Below are 17,852 nucleotides of genomic sequence, written 5' to 3'. Positions count from 1 at the left end.
CCCCCTCCTCCCTCCCTCTCCAATCACAAATGGAGGTATCTTCTCGGCGCTGAAGATCTGGGAAGGAGACAGAGATAGAAGGAGAAAAGAGACTCGAGATAAGCCAGAGAAAGCCCATCTCCATTCTGCATGTGTGTTTGGAGCCGAGGCTGATGGGGTGGTGGCATGTGGAGGTGTCACTCTGAGGTTCCCCCCCAGCACCTTCCTAACCTCTGGCGTTTGGTGTCTGCAGAATGGCGCGTTTTGGAGACGAGCTACCCAACAGGTATGGAGGAGGAGGAGGAGGAGGTGGTGGTGGCGGTGGTGGCGGGGGTGCCGGCGGACAAGGGGGCCCCGGCCGTGGCGGCAGCAGGCAAGGGGGGCCCCCCGGAGCGCAGCGGATGTACAAGCAGTCGATGGCCCAGAGAGCCCGGACCATGGCCCTGTACAACCCCATACCCGTCCGGCAGAGCTGCCTAACGGTCAACCGCTCCCTCTTCCTCTTCAGCGAAGACAACGTGGTGAGGAAGTACGCCAAAAAGATCACCGAATGGCCATATCCTTTCATAGCAATGCCAAGCAGACTGCCAAGGTATCGCCGCTGCTATGTTGTGTGGTGTGTTGGAATGATTGGCTAGGTGTGGCCTAGTGTGGTGTGGAGTGGATTGGTGCTGAACTAGCCAATGGAGGATGGATGCCAGAGCCGGTGTGGTGATTTGCAGTACGATGTACAGTGTGTGTGTGAGTGTAATATGTGATGGTTTCTGTTTTCTCTTTGCAGTACTGTGAAGTGTTACATGCTGTGTTGATCTCCAGTGTGTGCGGTGTGTGTTTTGCGGTACTTCACGGAACACATGATTCCATCTCGTTCTCTCTTTTCGTTTTCGCTGCTGTTTCCTAACCTGCTGGCCGCAGGCTTATCTGAGTCCACTGATGGAATGAAAGATGATCTTGATGATGATGGCGGTTGTCATGACACCCGCAGTGGCAATCATGTTGATGCTGCTGCTGATTAAGGTGCATCTTGAATAGAGCATTTAGCTCAAACCTGTTACTGAACTCGTGTGTGTGTGTGTGTGTGTGTGTGTGTGTGTGTGTGTGTGTGTGTGTGTGTGTGTGTGTGTGTGTGTGTGTGTGTGTTTTCGGTCGTTGTAGTCAGAGCTGAGTGCTGATGTCAGCATTTTGAAGGCTTAAGCACCATGCAACCAGAAGGGAGAGGAAATGACTCTCTCCTACTCTCCCTCTCTAATTACTATTGACCATATATGGGTGGCCTATGGCTCATCCAACAGGACAGCAAAGGAAAAAGCTGTAATTGTCAGGACAGGTCGGTCTGCTACTGATGGAACACTCTCATGTAGCCCACTATTATATCTTGTGTATAAAAAAAGAAAGAAGATGAAACATACAGTACAAGTTTGAGACTTTAGGTAACTGACAGGAAATGAGTGGACTTAGTCTTTTTGAAGTGGACCAGCTATGCTTTTTCTTATTTTTTACATATATTTTTCCTATAGGAGTAAAGATATCAGCACTAGCAGCATGTCCAGAGTGCGTAGCGCATGTTAGTTGGAAAAGCGGTTCAGAAAGTGGATGGATGGATGCTGTAATAACGGTGGATAGTTTCAGGCAATGTGATCGGCACATGTGCAAGTATTCTCGATGAGCCGAAACCTCAAGTTTCGGACGGTCTTTGCACTCTTGGCCCTTTTTGATGTCAGAGAGAGCAGAGCATCTCTAATCTAGCACCTCTGGCTGTTAAATAAGCCCCGCCCACCTGCTGTTCACATCTTAGTGTTGCAAGAGCCAAATGACCAGAGCAAAATAAATAAATAAATCAGCTGTGAGGGGAGTGGGAAACTGAGCTAAAAGCGCTTGTTTCAGACAGAGCTGAACTGAGGGGCTGCAGGAAGGCCTAGTATAACATAAATAACGACTATTTTTAAACTGTGACTCATGCAGAGCTACTCATGTCAAAGAATAACAATTAGCAAAATGGAGCTCCTTTAAATCGAAACTGATATAGCATCAGTGACGTCACGATACAGCATTTTCAGCAGCTGCAAAGATTTTAAAGACAGAAAATAGAAACACGCATCCAGGCTGACTCACTGTACTATTTTCTTTCTGACCTGGAGAGGCTTATTTTTCTTATTCATTAGTCCACCACTTGTTTTCTTAATAAAACAATAAATTATTTAAAAACAATGTTAGCTAATATTGGGGGGTTGGGGGGGGGGGCCTCTTTGCATGCTTGAATTGCTCATAGTACGATTTCCTAGTTTTGAGTATGTTGTTACTTAGACCACCTGCCTAAATTCCATATTCAAATCATAAAATCGTAGAATACATTTAACAGTACATATAAAAACGTCTTGGAGATCAGCTGTTTAATTAAACTGCCAAGGCTTTTGCCTTTATTTGATAAAGCACTGCGGGAGTGAATAGGACATTCAACAAAGATCCCAAATTGTATTAGAATCAGTGATTTAGTAATTATATGGGATGAAGACCACTAATCCATACAGATGCATAAGTTATGGCTCAAACCTGTCCAGTAGTCCTGCACTGAAACAGCCTAGACACAGGGTTCATTTGAACAAATCTTTTTTTCAACTCCTCTGTTGTTTCTCACTTTGCTGTTAGTCACTTTTAGTTGGAGGCAAGATCTGCAAATCTGCCATTCACCAGTTTTTGAAGTGGTATAGTTGGAGTTTTGGCGTAGTTGCTTCACTCCAAGTGTAAAATGCAGTTTAGACAGAAGGCACAGGAATGTTTTAGAAGCTTTAATGTAACATTTTAATAACATTTGTTATGCTTTTATGCAGAATTACTTTTTTTTCACTATGTTAACATTTTGGAGACCAGATAAAATGGTTGGTTGGTTGATTCAGTGGTTCTGAAACCTCTCCTGCAGAGTTTTCATTCAGAAATGAGATTATTTTCAATCCTCTGATCCCAGCTTCCATAGACTCACTTTTAGGCACATCCTTTCCTTACTAAAACTTGTTGTGAAAGATGGGAAGTCTCCAAGATGTTTTTTTTTTTGTTAACTTATTTGCTTTCTCACAGTCAGTTGTTAAAATTTTGAGTAGAATTCAACCTATATAGGAATTTTAAGACTTACACCAATATTTGGTGGTTTTAAAAGCCAATATTCTGAAATATTGTCTGCTATTTTTTTCTTTCAGACACATGAATCATAACCAGATTTCCCTAACATTCATTATACGTACTTATTTATGTTCCTATTTACACTCTGTTGCTGTTTATGATGTTCCAAAATCATGTTGCCACCAGGGATGTTGCAGAGAAACTATATATGCAACATCAACACCCGGCACATAGCTAAAAGTAACATAAGCCTATCAATACATCAGTCAGGCTCTGATTTTAAGGAACACGCTGAATTTTGATCTGTCCTGTTTGTGGTTTCTTTTTTTTTTGTAATTGTTTTTTGTGGTCACTGCCTTTACCTGGCATTTCTTTTCCAAACTCGTCCATGCCTTAGTAGTGATGCAGAACCATGATTCATTTGTATTCAGCCCACAAGTTCGGGAACCACTTCGCAAATTAATCCATGAAAAAAAAAACCCATTAGTTTCAGCCCCTGTAATGAATAAGCCTTACCATAACAGCATAAAGTTCCCTCCTAGTTTGTATTAAATGCTTTGATGGAAAGACGGTTTGCGTGGAGAAATGACATCAAGTGTCAAATTTAGTCAAAGAGGCTGGCTGATGGTGGGAAAGGGTGACTTACCCCAAACACATCACCTACCTTGCCCCTAACACCACAGGTCTTTTATGGTGAGCTTAGAGTATGACATCCCTCATGGGAATTCTTGCAAATAGTTTTTAGTGTTGTTTTTAATAGGTTTTGCAGTACTTTTTACAGCATGATTGTAACTGTTAGAGGGGAATGAGTGTTTCAGCTCATTTAAAAGAAATAAAGAAAGGAAATAGTAATTTTCATACTAACTGAGAGGATACAGAGTAACTACTCTCACAGGGCTTTACTCGCTCAGCTAGTCTATTTTTAGTAGGTAAATGATGTGAGAGCCAGGTCACATGAGAATGTGCCTGTATGAGAGAAACAATTCATTTGTGGTAGTGATGCCTGTGGTGTGTGTGGTATCTGTGTGTGTCTTTCTGTGCGCAAGTTTTATTATCGTGCTTTTATGTTTTCAAAAAAGTCTGATCACTAATATTCTGCAACAGAAATGGTGAAAGAGCTGTTTGGTTTTTTTTATTAGAGTCTAAAATTAGCCAAGTTAGAATCTGTTAAAAAAAGAATCTGATGAGATGATGAGCAGTAACACTCCCTTCACCTGTTAGCAGTTTAAATGTTGTGTACATTTCCTATAATCTTGTCTCACACTAAGCAATTAGAGAAAATAAAATGACATATAAGATACCGAGTGGAGAGCGGTGCGTGTTCAGAGGGTGAGGGGGGATTTATTAGACGAGAGAGGAAATGCTGTGTTTTGGCAGAGTGCCTTCATAAAAGTTCTTCATATTTCTGCCAAAATGTTTTGGCTGTTCTGCTGGAATGAAAACATTTTATTTATTTATTTTTAGGAAATCCATCATCCTACAAAAATAGCTGAGTTTGCTCTCACTTTGTGTCCTAGTTTCAAGTGGAAAATGTTTTTACCATTAAATAAGGCATTTTTAATGGTGTTACTGTGAGACGGACACGGGAATCATGTCCAGGATAATGGCAATAAAGTTTCATTGTATATCCAAAATTATTAAAACCTTTTAAAATGTAAATTTAAAAAAAGGGGGAACAAATGATAAGCAAAGGATTAAAAATACAGCTTTTAGAAATAACAGTTAATGTCCAGGCACCATGAATGGGGGCAGTACCACAGGACTCAGGACTCTTCTTCTTTCTTTCACACACACGAATCATAACCGGATTTCTCTAACATTTGTAGGAACAATCAGACTACATTGGTTTCACCACAAGAATCAGCACAATAGATACGTTAGTTTTTAAAATATAACCATAATTAAAATCATACCATTAAAAAAACATATGTCTTTCTTTAGCATGAACAATTGTGAGGCTATTTCACTGATTGAATTTATTTTAAGTTGTAATAGCTAAAGTCACCTGAATCATTGGTAGATTGTTTGTTAGATATAGGGATTCAATACATTTCTAACTACATAGGAGGTGTCTGTATGCTCTTAGCTTTTGTTCCAGTTTTGGTATATAAACATATACTTTACTTTGTAAAGTAACTCTGTCTTTCACAGTTCCTCTCCAGTCAACTGTAACTTTGTTTTCCAACTAAATGTAAGATTTTTATTCCTCAAAGATGTTATATGGATGCTGTGATGGAGGTGTAGTGTTACATGCAAAAGGACTATAATTCAAGCAATTGAGGTTTTCAGTAATGAATCCCACATGAGTGGGTTTAGTTTTATAAAGAATGTTAAATATCAGGGTTAGGGCATTTATGTAATCTCAATGTAATTTTTGAATTTTTTTGGTAACTCAGCAAAGATGAGTTGCGATTCAAAGCTTTGCAGATGACTGCATCTTGTCACCAGGGGGCAGCATCAAAAATACGTGAAACAACTGGCAAGAAGGGCTAATGTTTTTTGTTTGTTTGTTGGTCCTCTGGCTAAGCCTCTGTTGTGGACAAGACAGAAGTCATAACAGACAAAGAACTTCTTGTAGTGGAGTGAAACTAAGTGTTAAAAACAATACAGACTCTTCACCACAGATATTTGTCTGCGGTTCCCACATCTGCCAAGGATGCTTTTGTTTACCTGAAACAGTGAGAAACAATAGCCTTTCCATATTTAAGTCTCTAAAAATAGAAATACACCATTAAGTGAAAATTTGTTTTGACCCCTGTGAAGCTATCAGCAAATGAGATCACAATGGCATTGATAAATGCCGTTGGCATTGATAAGTCCTGGTATGGGCCCATCATTAAGTTTACTTAAGTTACTTACCTACATTTCTAGGTTACCAGTGTCCTGTCCCATTCAAGGGTGATGACAGCAGTACATTTTATATGCACTTATTCACATTTTCACTAGCGGTAACTTAACTGTGCACAGTTAACAGTGCACAAATTACTCATGGGGTCGATTTCAGTGCACTTTCACCTGCTCAAATGTGACAAATAAACATGCTCATTTGAGTTTTCTATCCAAACATGCACCATGTGGAAGCATCTTTGTCTGTTTTTACTTTATATCAGTTGATTTTCTTTCCACTGGAAAACATTTTCAAATGCAAAGAACATCCACTTCCTGATTTAAAAGTGCAGTGAGCATATCCCAGCATGCTGCCATCTGTACAGAGCCAGGCTGTGTTGGCTGGCAGGCGCTGTGGCTTCTTCCACCAGAGACCCAGAGGACTTCATTATACCTCCCTCCCTTTCCTTTGCCTGCATTTCCCCATTCCCTCTCGCCCTCCCTCCCTCTCTCCCTCTCCACACTCCTTTCATCTCCTCTTCTCCACTGCACTTCTCTGCCTGAAATCCAGTTTTAAATCTTCTGTCCTCCATCTTCTCTCTTTTTTGCCTTTTTTTTCCCATTTTATCTTTACACAGCTGTCACTCTGAGTCTAATTTAGTTTAATGTAGGGCCAATATCACCAGAGTGTACAAAAATACATATTAAGTGTCATATATAAGTGTCATACGTTTTTGACCCAAATGTAGCAAAGACTTAACAGAATTTGTGTTTAACAGTATAAATTAAATGCAAATGAATGCATATTCAGGAGTTGGGCATCACATCAAGAAAAAACAATCGGTGTTGTGAATTCCCTTGTGCGCTGTCGTTAAACCGCCGCAGACAAATAGGGTGCTACAAGATGATGTAATCTAATAGTGCCAGTAAACAAACCAAAACTCCGTGGGAAACATGATGCAAATATGGCATTTCTGTCCTTTCATGTAATCATTTGGGGGAGTCACTGCAGACAGCATCCCCATAGATCCATCTAGTCAGATCTGTGCATGGTGTTTTTTTCCATCTGTTTCATTTCATTATTTTTAATCAGTACCTTTACTAAGGTGACTGGTTTGTTTGGCATCATGACACAAAACAGGAGTTTCTCTGTTGAAACGTGATCTGTCTAATAAATGCCTAGGAGAGCTAATAATTAGCTAACCAATGTCATGGGCAGGATTAAAAGTATTGTTAAGCACTCCTTAAACTGTTTAGAAAAGATGGATGTGGTTTCTGGGTCTAAAAAAGTGAAGCCAGTGTAGAAGTTACAGCGTGTAAAATTTCATTTCTCGATGTCAGTAAATTGAACTCAGCTGAATCTTACCCATCCCAATTCAAGTTCATGGTCCTAATGAGGCTAGTTGCTGTAGGACAAAAATGTTTTAGTCAGCCTAGAGAGAGAGAAAATATTAACTGTAGACTATATTCTATAATGTCCACAGACATTTAATGTGTTTCTTAAAGAAAACAAATATATACACAATATATTTTTACCAGATTTTTATAATGTCAACACTTAAATCAAGAAATAAAAGACAGATTTTTTTGGTATTCTGTGTTTTACTGCTCAGTAAACTTAAAAACTCTGGGCAGTTATCTGCTAGTTAGGTGCTATCTGTGCTGTCAGTCCGCTGCTTACTTCAGGTGTCAATGGCCAGTGAGAAGAATCCATATCTATTTACTCTAGAGGAGGCTATAAAACTTTGTCAAAGAAATCCAAAAAGAGTCAATGAATCAGTGAATCTCACTTCTATGTGATGGCAGCAACACTGTGGTGAGTTTTTGAGGACATGCTCAACTTTTCTGTCGGTAAGTGCTGCTCTGTTAGCCTATGTTAGCCGCTAATAGCCTGTGTTAGCCGCCCTTAACCTATGACAGCTGAGGTTAGCCTCTATTATCTACTGTTAGCCAGTGCTAGTGAAACTTTCTTTGAAGTGGCTGTAACATTGTGGGACTCGGACATTTAGTGAATGAATTCTCATATAATGTTTGAATATAATCAAGCAGTTCATTAGATTCAAAGTGTGATTTGTAGAACACTAAAGCCTAATGTTAGCTGCTATAATGTTATCTTATAACCAGCTGTTGTTATTTAGCCAGCTCATTGTCAGCTGTTTAACGTGCTGACAGTCAGGAATAAATACATGTTTGTGCACATTTGCATGTGTTAGAGCAATGACTTCAATTGAGGACATGAGGCTTGACATGAAAATACAGAGGATAACATTTTATTAAGATACCAGTCATTTTGTCACTGCTTTGGTGGATGATAAAATTTGCCTCTGCACGCAAACACCTGAGTGTGTCTTGTCCTCTGCCTTTGACATACAGGCTATGTGATTAGTCAGTGATATCCTTCATGGGCACTGTATCTGAGATGTAAGGGCAGTATGCCGACTTCCAGAACCTGGCATCCACTCATACCTGTTTTTAATGGCTTTCCAAGAGAACATCCATTTGTTGGAAAACATAATTACACACTAATCAATGTATATTTGTTACAATATGCTTTTTTCTATTAAATGAACTCAAAAAGGGACTGACTGTACCTTTAAAGTTACATTCTTTCTAATAGTCAGCAAGGAGCAACTAAGTATAAGAGAACAGCCTGGGTTCCCTTTAACCATGCCATCAGTATCCATGCCATGAGTTTCTGAGTTAACCATCTCAATTGCTATTTAAATTTCTTATTTATGATAACATATTTATCACTTTGTAATTTATGGCTTCTATTGGAGTCAGAAAGACAAAATAACAAGAAATGCTTTAGTCTGGTCCTACTTTGTGACTGACAATTCACTACTTCAAGTGTGCACTCACAAATTTCATCGGCAAGACATGATGGCAAAAACGCATAGCTCGAGGCTTCACGTCAGGATTTCACTAACAAATGGGTGATGGGACAGTTTAAATCTAATATTAAAAAAGAAAAAGCAGAAGTGAAGTTGGGTTGGAGGAAACTTATTTTCTTGTAAGCCCCAGACTATGGAAGCGTAGAGCTGCCACCCAGGTAAAAAAAAATAGAGCTATATCACGTTATAACGTGAAAACGTTATTGTTCTAACAGTATACTTTTCATGTTTGTACAATATAATATAACGTCATTACAATATACATTACTATCACATTATAACAAAAAAATTCACGTTCTTACAATATCAATACTATTTTGTACGAACGTGATAATTATATATTATTTGAACAATAACGTTTTCAAGTTATATGTTTTATTTTTCAAACATGATCTATATGTTTGCCTTAAAACATAGTGGAAGACAGTGCAGATCAGAGTTCGAGAAAATGGCTTGTTTATCGGAATTAGTTAAGTTCTATTTTGTGCTTGGATTGAGGCATGGGGAGATTTTGTTATAACGTGATAGTTATGTTTATTGTAATAACGTGATATTATGGCGGTCAGCATGAAAAGTATATTGTTAGAACAATAAAGTTTTCCCATTATAATGGGATATACTTCTATTTTTGGCTGGGTGGCAGCTCTACGCTTCTGTACCAGACTGCATTTTTTAAAATCTTATTTTATTTACTTTTTATTCTAAAGCTTGCCTCATAAGGGCAACTGCAGGCACCCACCACCTGTCTTCACCACAGGATGTCTGCAGAAGTAGACATAGGCATAAAGAGGCTCAGGCCACAATTTACATGTGCACATCAGGAGAACTGCACATTAGCCACATTAAGAAAAGGACAACCGACGACAAAAGCAGATCCTTCTACAGGGTCAGTAGGAAACCTTGTTACGACTTTTATTTCCTATAGAAAGATCTTTTTGGTCATTTTTATGATCTTGGCTTAAGCTGGCCTAAATTGGGCCTCAGTCTTGCTCTTTAGTGAGTTGTGAACAGGGCTGGCTGTAAACAAAGGTAAAGGCGCACTAGATTTACCTTGCAAAACAAATCTAGAGCTTTCTACTGAAAAGTGACTACAAAAAGTAATTATCATTATTATCTTGTTTTCATTGTGGTTTAAAGCTCAAATCATAATCGAAATTAAAACCAGATCAGTCGTGTGTTTTTCACTCCTAGATCTGGATTGAATGGTCTCCTTTTTTAATATTCAAGAAAGCAACTGAAGCTTTTTTTTAGCTACTGTTTGGTTTGTTACATTTTCCTTTTCTTTATATCACATTTAATGCTTCAGTCACACATGTTATTCCTAATATTACGACAGCCAGTGACATTTATATTGGAGTGACCCATTTAGTTTTTCCTAAACTTGGCAAGTAAGAAAATGTGTCTCTATATGTTGTCAAAGCAGCATACCATCAGACAAGGTGACAGTGTTGGAATCTCTCTCTCTCTGTCTGCCTCTCTCTCTCTCTATCTTACCATCTGTCCAGGGCATTTGTTGTCTGTGTGGGTTTCACACTTTCCCAGCTGGGTCCTGGCCACACTGCCCGGTATCATGTGAGGCAAAGACATGTGGGGAGAGGTAGCAAGTGTGCGGCCTTGAGAGAGATTAAAGAAGATTAAAGAAAAGATTAAAGACAGCCCCCCCCCCCCCTCAGCTCCCCTACCTCCACCCCCACCCCCCGCCAAAAAAATATAAAACAGCGATCAGTCAGTTCACCTGTTCACCATATTTTTAATGAAATATCAGAACATGGTTAAAATTGCCCTGAAGAAATCTCATGTAGATAAATAACACAATGTTCCCAAGGACTGTCTGTCTTTTTGTTGTTCCACTCTAGTTGATCAACAACTAGTGATCTAGTGATTAAACATTCATCTGAGATTGCAGAATCTGTGTGTAAATGAGCATCTTCGTGTGCAAACGTTTTCATCCATAGGATCAAAAGCATATAAAATGCTTGTCTCAGTCAATAATATTGTCCCAGGTGGAAGGGAAAAGCTCAAGCTTTTTCAAGCACTGTCACTTTTGCCAAACAAGACAAATAAGATATAATAATGTAGATGGATTACTGTAAAAGTGTGAAAATGAGTGAAAATACTGTCATTTAGGAAATTATTATATCTCGGCTTAAAGAAAGCTAGGGTGGCTGTGGCCCAGGTGGTAGACTGCTAATTAGGTCTATGGATTGATAGGCAGGTCCTCCAGCCCGCATGTCAAAGTGTCCATGGGGAAGTTGCTGAACCATCAGAGTGTGTGTGTGTGTGTGTGTGTGTGTGTGTGTGTGTGTGTGTGTGTGTGTGAGTGTGAGTGTGTGTGTGAGTGTGAGTGTGTGTGTGTGTGTCTGGGTAAATTAGAATGTTAATAAGAAGTGCTATATGTAGAAAGGATGCAAATTGTCATGATCCTGGGTCCTTTCAACCCAGCGTTTTGTGTTTTTTATTATTGTGATTTTGGTTCTGTTCTTCCTCAGTTTAGTGTTTATTCTTTTCTGCCCGTGAATTCCTGTGTCAAGTCCGCGTTTCTTAGTCTGTGTCCTTGCATGTGTAAGTTCCTGTTTTATTGTGAAGGTCTGCGTCTTATGTGAGTGTTTTCAGTTTGCCTCCCTTGTCTCATCACGTTAATCACTCCCAGCTGTGTCCCCCACCTGTGTGTAATCTCCCTGTGTTTCTCTGAGTGTATTTAAGTCGTGTCTTCTGTCATAGTAGCTGCTGGTTTGTCTGCGTTTCTCCCTCCGTCGGCCTGTGTGGTTTTCCCCCTATGTTTTCTTCGTCTCCCTGCATCTCGGTTTCTTATCTCAAGATTTCAGGTTTGTTTTCCTTAGTTATTCCCAGTTTAGGTTTTCTTAGTTTCAAGCTCACCCTCGCCATCTCTGTTTGTATTTACATTGTTAAATAAACTCACTTGCACCAGAGCTGCCGCATTTTGGGTCCTAATGTAGTCTCACACGGCTTGCCCCGGCTACCCATGACACAAATACATGCACATTTAACTTGTGTTGTTGAGACCTTAGCATCTCTATGTACTCTTTGACATGATACCAGATTGCCAAATGAGTATGCACAATCTGTAAGAAAGGGATTTTGGGTCCCTGAAGCTTTCTTAGTTCTGTTTGTAGTTCTGTTTGATTGCATTCAGATAACCAGTAAAGAAGGATAGCATTTTATGACTGTTTAGCTATTTATTTTTTTCCTTATTTATCCCCATTCATAAACTTTGTCAGGCAGTTGGAGGCAGAATTGGCCTAGAGGCTAAGTAAACACACGGGCTTCCCAAAGATCTTCTCTGCCTGAGAGGTTGACATGTTTACATTGCTACTGTGTTATTATACAGAAATAAACAGGAAGTCTGTAACATGTACACTATTTGGCTGAAATCATTTTGGTTAAACACTTACACGTGCAGAAATAAACATGATCTACACACACACACACACACACACACACACACACACACACTGATGCATCAGCTTGTGGTTTGGCTTCATCTTTCTGGCATGGACCAAGCAGATCTGTTCAGATCAGTCACGGGTGATGGAGGCTCGCATGGCTGTGTGTGTGTGTGTGTGTATGCGCGTGTATGGGTGGGGGCAGGTGATACTGTAGCACCTGTTCAGCAGGATCACTTACCTCAGGGGGGTTTGCTGCATCCCACTACACACACACACACACACACACACACACACACACACACACACACACACAGTCACAGTCAGTGCAGCCCAGTGGTTGGCAGAAAAAAAGCACCATTTGGGACATTCACGCTCCAGTGTGCAATCTCTCTTTCACTGTCTGCCTTTCTCTCCCTTGTTTGCCATAACACTGCCTGGTGACATAATGGCACATTTGATAATGCTGACACTATTACATTACAATAAAAAAATAAGGTACCAAAAAGGAAATATGCTTGAACAACAAAGGTAAAAAAAAGGGTGCGTCTTTTAAGAAAAATGCAAAAATGAAGCTAAAAAAAGAGAAACTTTTACTCTTGATACCATATATAGTGCAGCCCTCCATGCAAGTTCATCTTTACTAGATACAGCATCCTGACAGACAAGCACCATAGTAATAGATGTTTTGACAGAACTCTACTCAAGATATGTGATCCTCACAGTCAATTCTCTCAGAGTGTGAGTGTGTGTCTGTCTGGATCTCACTGTGGTGAAATGTGATGCCCCTGCTGTCCTCTCCTCAACTCTGCGTGTGGGCTCTCTCTCATCTATTTGTGTGTGTGTGTGTGTGTGTACATGCATGTGTTTGATATCTGTTGCATGTCATGGACAGATGTGTGCTTTAAGAAGTCAAGATATAGAAACTAAACAAAATGCAAAAAGCGAAAGAGAGACACTCAATCACTGAGTAGCCTGTAGAGAGGGACAGTGGGACAGTGGGCTAGAGATAAAGAGAGGGGGTTGTGTGAAGTAGGAGGAAAATGGTGAAGAGAGGAAAGAAACCAATTGAATGAGGGGAAAGAAGTGCATACAGTGATGGATGAGAGAAGAGGAAACAACAGCAAGTGCAGAAAAGCAGTGACAGAAATGTGAACACAAGGAGAAGAAAGAGTTTAGTGAAGACAAATATTACTGAGTAACACACTGACCTCACTGGAAAAACAACAGCTGTGTGTTTTTCAGAGGTGTTTTATATGCACTGCTTAAAAATGAAGAGAACACTTAAATTGCACATCAGATCTTGATGAATGAAATGTTCAAGTTGAAAATCTTTACTGACATCATTGCGTAATTTTCTGAGAACAAAATCATGTAACATTGGTCTGTTGGAAACCGTAATCATCAACTCTTTTATGGGCGGATTGAAAATCCCACCCAAAAAATCTTAGATGATTACAATGTCATTGAAAGCAGACATCTCAGCTGTGCCTCTGTCTTTGAGAACAGAAACCCAACCCAGCTGCTGTTCAGACCACCGTTCTATGGGGGGCATCCAATCAGAGAAAGATTGGTGTAAAGGAAGGAAGAAGAGAGGTAAAAATGGTTGTTACACAAACTGGATAAACACAGTGGATGCACCAAGGTCCAGTATAAGATAAATAAACATTATTACAATTGTAAATCAAAATAAAATGCACAAAAGTTGTGTAATGTCACTCCTTGTATTTTGGCTTTTTGCCATTAATGAACAGTAGAATGAGAGGAAAGTATGTAGAGTGAGTGGTGGATCAGATGCAGTAAATAGTCTGGGTCAAAATCGAACCCAGGTATCTGCAGTGACGTCACAGCTGTTAATATAATCAAGACCTAAACCTTTAACCTCCAAAACTATTGGTTAGGCTTTAAATATCTCAATAGCTGATGTAAAATATCTTTTTAGAAAGTACTTTGATGCCTAAACTTAAGCAAACAACATTGTAAATGTGAAAACACTTGTCTGTTGTTCTGGAACCGACAGGCAATCAAACTATCATGTAGGTGTGAGAATGTGCTGAACAACTGATATGATGCATTATTAGCTGAAAAACACAGAAATCGACACGATTCATTGGAATCAATCAGATTGTTGCTGCAGTGACGGCTCAGTCCTTTCATGATCCTGTTGGAATTAAAAAGTCCACTTGCTGTTTCAGCCTGGTCTCTACAAATATCTGACAAAAGAAATAAACCGCAGCTTGTATTAAGATCATTAATCAAAACCATTTCAGCTTTTCATCAAGCAACTTGGCTACAACTGATATGATCTACTGCTTGTCATTTACCACCAGTGAAAATGATGGTTGAGAAAAAAACTGCATGAAGAGAGGCTGAGAGAGGCAGAAAAGGAGAAGACAAAACAGAGGTAGACAAAAAAGATAAGTGAAGGTGGAAAGTAGGTGGCGGGTGGTAAAAAGACGAAGAAAGGGCGAGAGAAACACAGAAATCTGGAGAAAGAAGGACAATTGGGGAGCTATAGTGTTTCCCCCCATGTTGAGTCACTGATCTACATTCAATCTGCACTATGTGAATTATTGATTGGCCTTTAGCCAGCCTGCGTGTGTGTGTGTTTGTGTGCGTGAGAGAGAGAGGGATGTGCTTGCTGAAAAGCACAGTGGTGTTTTCTTTTTTTGCGTTTTTATTCTATTGATGCAGAACGGGGGACAGGTAGAAGAGGGACAAGGGAGCAGACTGATGGACACACCCGTGCTTTTTCACACCCCATCTCATTCATCCAACACAGAAAACATATACACACATACGCACACCGGCAGATGCGTAGAACAAACCAAGGAGGCCGCACTGATATATAAATACGAAGCGAGGCGCTTGCGTCGAGGGAGACTGGGACTCTTTAAGCCAACCCTCTACATGCTGTCTTCTCAGGCCAGATTAACCCGACATATCCTCGGTCTACCTAACAAGAGCGGTTTCAGTTTTTACATTTTCTGAATGTTTGGATTCAGCATTTCTTTAGTACACCTGCACAATGTCTGAACTTGCACATCAGGAAATAGATGTTATTACTAGGCAGTTTCTCAGTGTGGGTGGCGTTTCTATATTTGTAGGCTGTTTCATCTCCCGTTCTGTAGTCTGCATCTCAGGTGTCCAAATGATGTCTTAGTCATCTTCTGAAAAATCCATTATTTATTTGTTTATGGGAGGCGGTTAAAATTGGCGGTTTGTTGTTGATTTGGGTAAAGTGATTACCCTGCGTTAGTGAGAAGCAGCTTGGTGGACTGTGATACGTATAGCACAGAGAGAGAGAGAGGGAGAGAGAGATGAAGGATGTAAAGAAGATGGTGTGGAGGAACTGTAAAGTAAAATAGAACATGATGTCCCTGAAAGGTTTTTCATCTGCTCCATGCACAAAACCTGAGAGAAATCAATTTCCACGACAGAAAAGGGTCACGTGGAGGGCATGTAAATCTAAATAGGGAGTAGTTGAATACTTCAGTGTTAAGGCAAAGTTTGTTGGAGCCTAGGGAAAAGAATGTTTGATAATATTGTTGCTTCATATTTGTATTTTTTTCTATTTAGTTTGTTCAAGCAGTCGGACAGACTGGTATTACTGGACAGTATTATGAATTTTGAGTCCTGCCATATTACTTTTTAAAAAATATGAAGTATTGAAGAAGAAATTTCTTCACTTCAACTGTGAGCAATAATGTTGCAGAGTGGAAGGATTTAGGAACCACGGCAACTCTGCTACAAAGTACAGGATAACATAAAGATACAGAGCGAGGTCGTCAAGTTAAGTGCGCGCTGCTGACTCTTTATCTGCAGAGTCAAACCATTAACATCTGAATAAAAACTGTGTGCCGGCGTTCTGAGAAACCGTCGTACTTTGGCAAATCATCCTACCCGGATTACAATTTGATGGTGACTTCTGACTAACCCTAAACCTAACCATAACAAATATTTACAATGGGTTAAAAAAAAAAACGAAGCAAATTTGGGTTTTGTGTTGTGTGCATGTGCAACGTATGCGAAACAACAGGTGGATGGTTTGTGAGGTAGGATGGATTCCAAGAACACCAGGAGCTTGGTAACATGGGTTTCCATTGCAAAGCAGCTCCTGTAAGTGTAATGTAAAATTTTCCAGGTATTTCTATCAATACAGTACATATATAAATGAAGTCTCTCATAAGCAGAAGAGGATGGATGGATGGATGGAGTTATGTGTGTGTTATGAGCTTGTTTGTAAGAGTCTGGTTGTTACTGGTTACTAGTATGGCGATTAATGTTGCCTCATCCAGATTTGAAGGGATCACCTGTTCTAGACATCATTTTTAAAAGAAGCTTTTCACCCTTCTTTTTTTGGACAAACATTCATTATTATGGATGCTTGTGCACAACTTTACAATTGTTTTATTTCATGCCATTATAAACCAGCTAAATGAACCATATTGTTTTCTAATGAGTCATTTTTATGTCTGAAACATGATAGTAAGTCTAAGATGGTAATGTGACCAATAGAAAATAATAAATAAGAACATTTTTGAGCAGTTCTCTTGTTTCCCTTCAGAGTTGTGCTTACTTATTGTTTCTTCCTGTCTATTGAGGCGGCACACTGAATTAAGAAGTAAGCAGTTTATTTACTTTTGGCTTCAGGTGATTGTAATGGCATCTTTCAGCTGTCATTTCTGGAATTTTCTAGAATATTTTTTGTGTGTAAGACCAATAATGAAAAAAACTCAAAAGCATTCCACAAATGCAATATGGGCTCATGTTGTAAAAGAAGACCATCCCTCCCTCCATTCCTGCCAGTCTGCTACTAATAGTTATTTTGCCAAATTAATGAATGGTGGTGTCAGGAAATGATCACCTTAATGATTCTAATTATTGTAATTGTGCTGCAATTGAACATTATTCAAGGTTTCAGATAGATAATGGGACGAATGGTGTGCTGTGAGTTTGATATGTGAGGGCTGTGTGGGGACAGAACTACAGAGTGAGGATATTACATAAAAAGAAAAAGCACTGCCAAAGCTCTCAGCTGCTTCTCTTCCTCTTACTCCATCTCCTTTTCCTCTCCAGTCCTTCCTGGCCGGTCTCCCCTCCTCCCTCTTCCTCCTCTATCTCTTCCTCCACTTACACCCCTCACGGCTCTCCTCAGTTTTGCTCTCCTCATGTCCCTCCTCCACCACACCCCTCCGACCCTCTTCCATTTTCTCTCTGGCTGCTGTCAACTGCAGTGTGGAGAGCAGATTGGAGCAGTGAGAGACAGTGAGGGATAGAGAGAGAGACACGGAAGAAGATATGCAGAGAGAAAGTGAGGAATGCGCAGTAAAGGGTGTGTGTGTGTGTGTCTGTGTGTGCTTTAAGAAAAAATAAATAAAAAGTAAAAAGGGAATGAAGGAGTAGTGACGGGCTCATCGTGTTTGATCTGAGCTGGTTTCCACCCTCCTGCAGCCCAGGGCACCTCTCCCCAGAAACAGGGCCAAATGTAGGCAAATGTGTGCATGTGTGTGTAGCCTACAGTTCACGTGGGCAAGTGTTTGATCTATCTATCTATCTATCTATCTATCTATCTATCTATCTATCTATCTATCTATCTATCTATCTATCTATCTATCTATCTATCTATCTATCT

The 17,852-nt window shown here is 39.8% G+C and overlaps 1 protein-coding gene across 1 annotated transcript in view; it reads left to right on the top strand.

Moving 5' to 3' along the window:
• Positions 1–17,852, top strand: part of cacna1ab (calcium channel, voltage-dependent, P/Q type, alpha 1A subunit, b) — a 192,172-nt gene that overhangs the window by 40,863 nt on the left and 133,457 nt on the right. The window contains exon 2 of the mRNA XM_013915592.1: positions 233–535. Within this exon, the coding sequence (XP_013771046.1) occupies positions 233–535 (303 nt within the window). The remainder of the gene's footprint in view (positions 1–232; positions 536–17,852) is intronic.

The sequence above is a fragment of the Pundamilia nyererei genome, unplaced genomic scaffold (assembly GCF_000239375.1).
Source record: "Pundamilia nyererei isolate P.nyererei 1_Seehausen unplaced genomic scaffold, PunNye1.0 scaffold00328, whole genome shotgun sequence".
Taxonomy (NCBI): domain Eukaryota; kingdom Metazoa; phylum Chordata; class Actinopteri; order Cichliformes; family Cichlidae; genus Pundamilia; species Pundamilia nyererei.
Note: the sequence above shows the minus strand (reverse complement) of the source record. Positions and strands in the feature narration are given on the sequence as shown.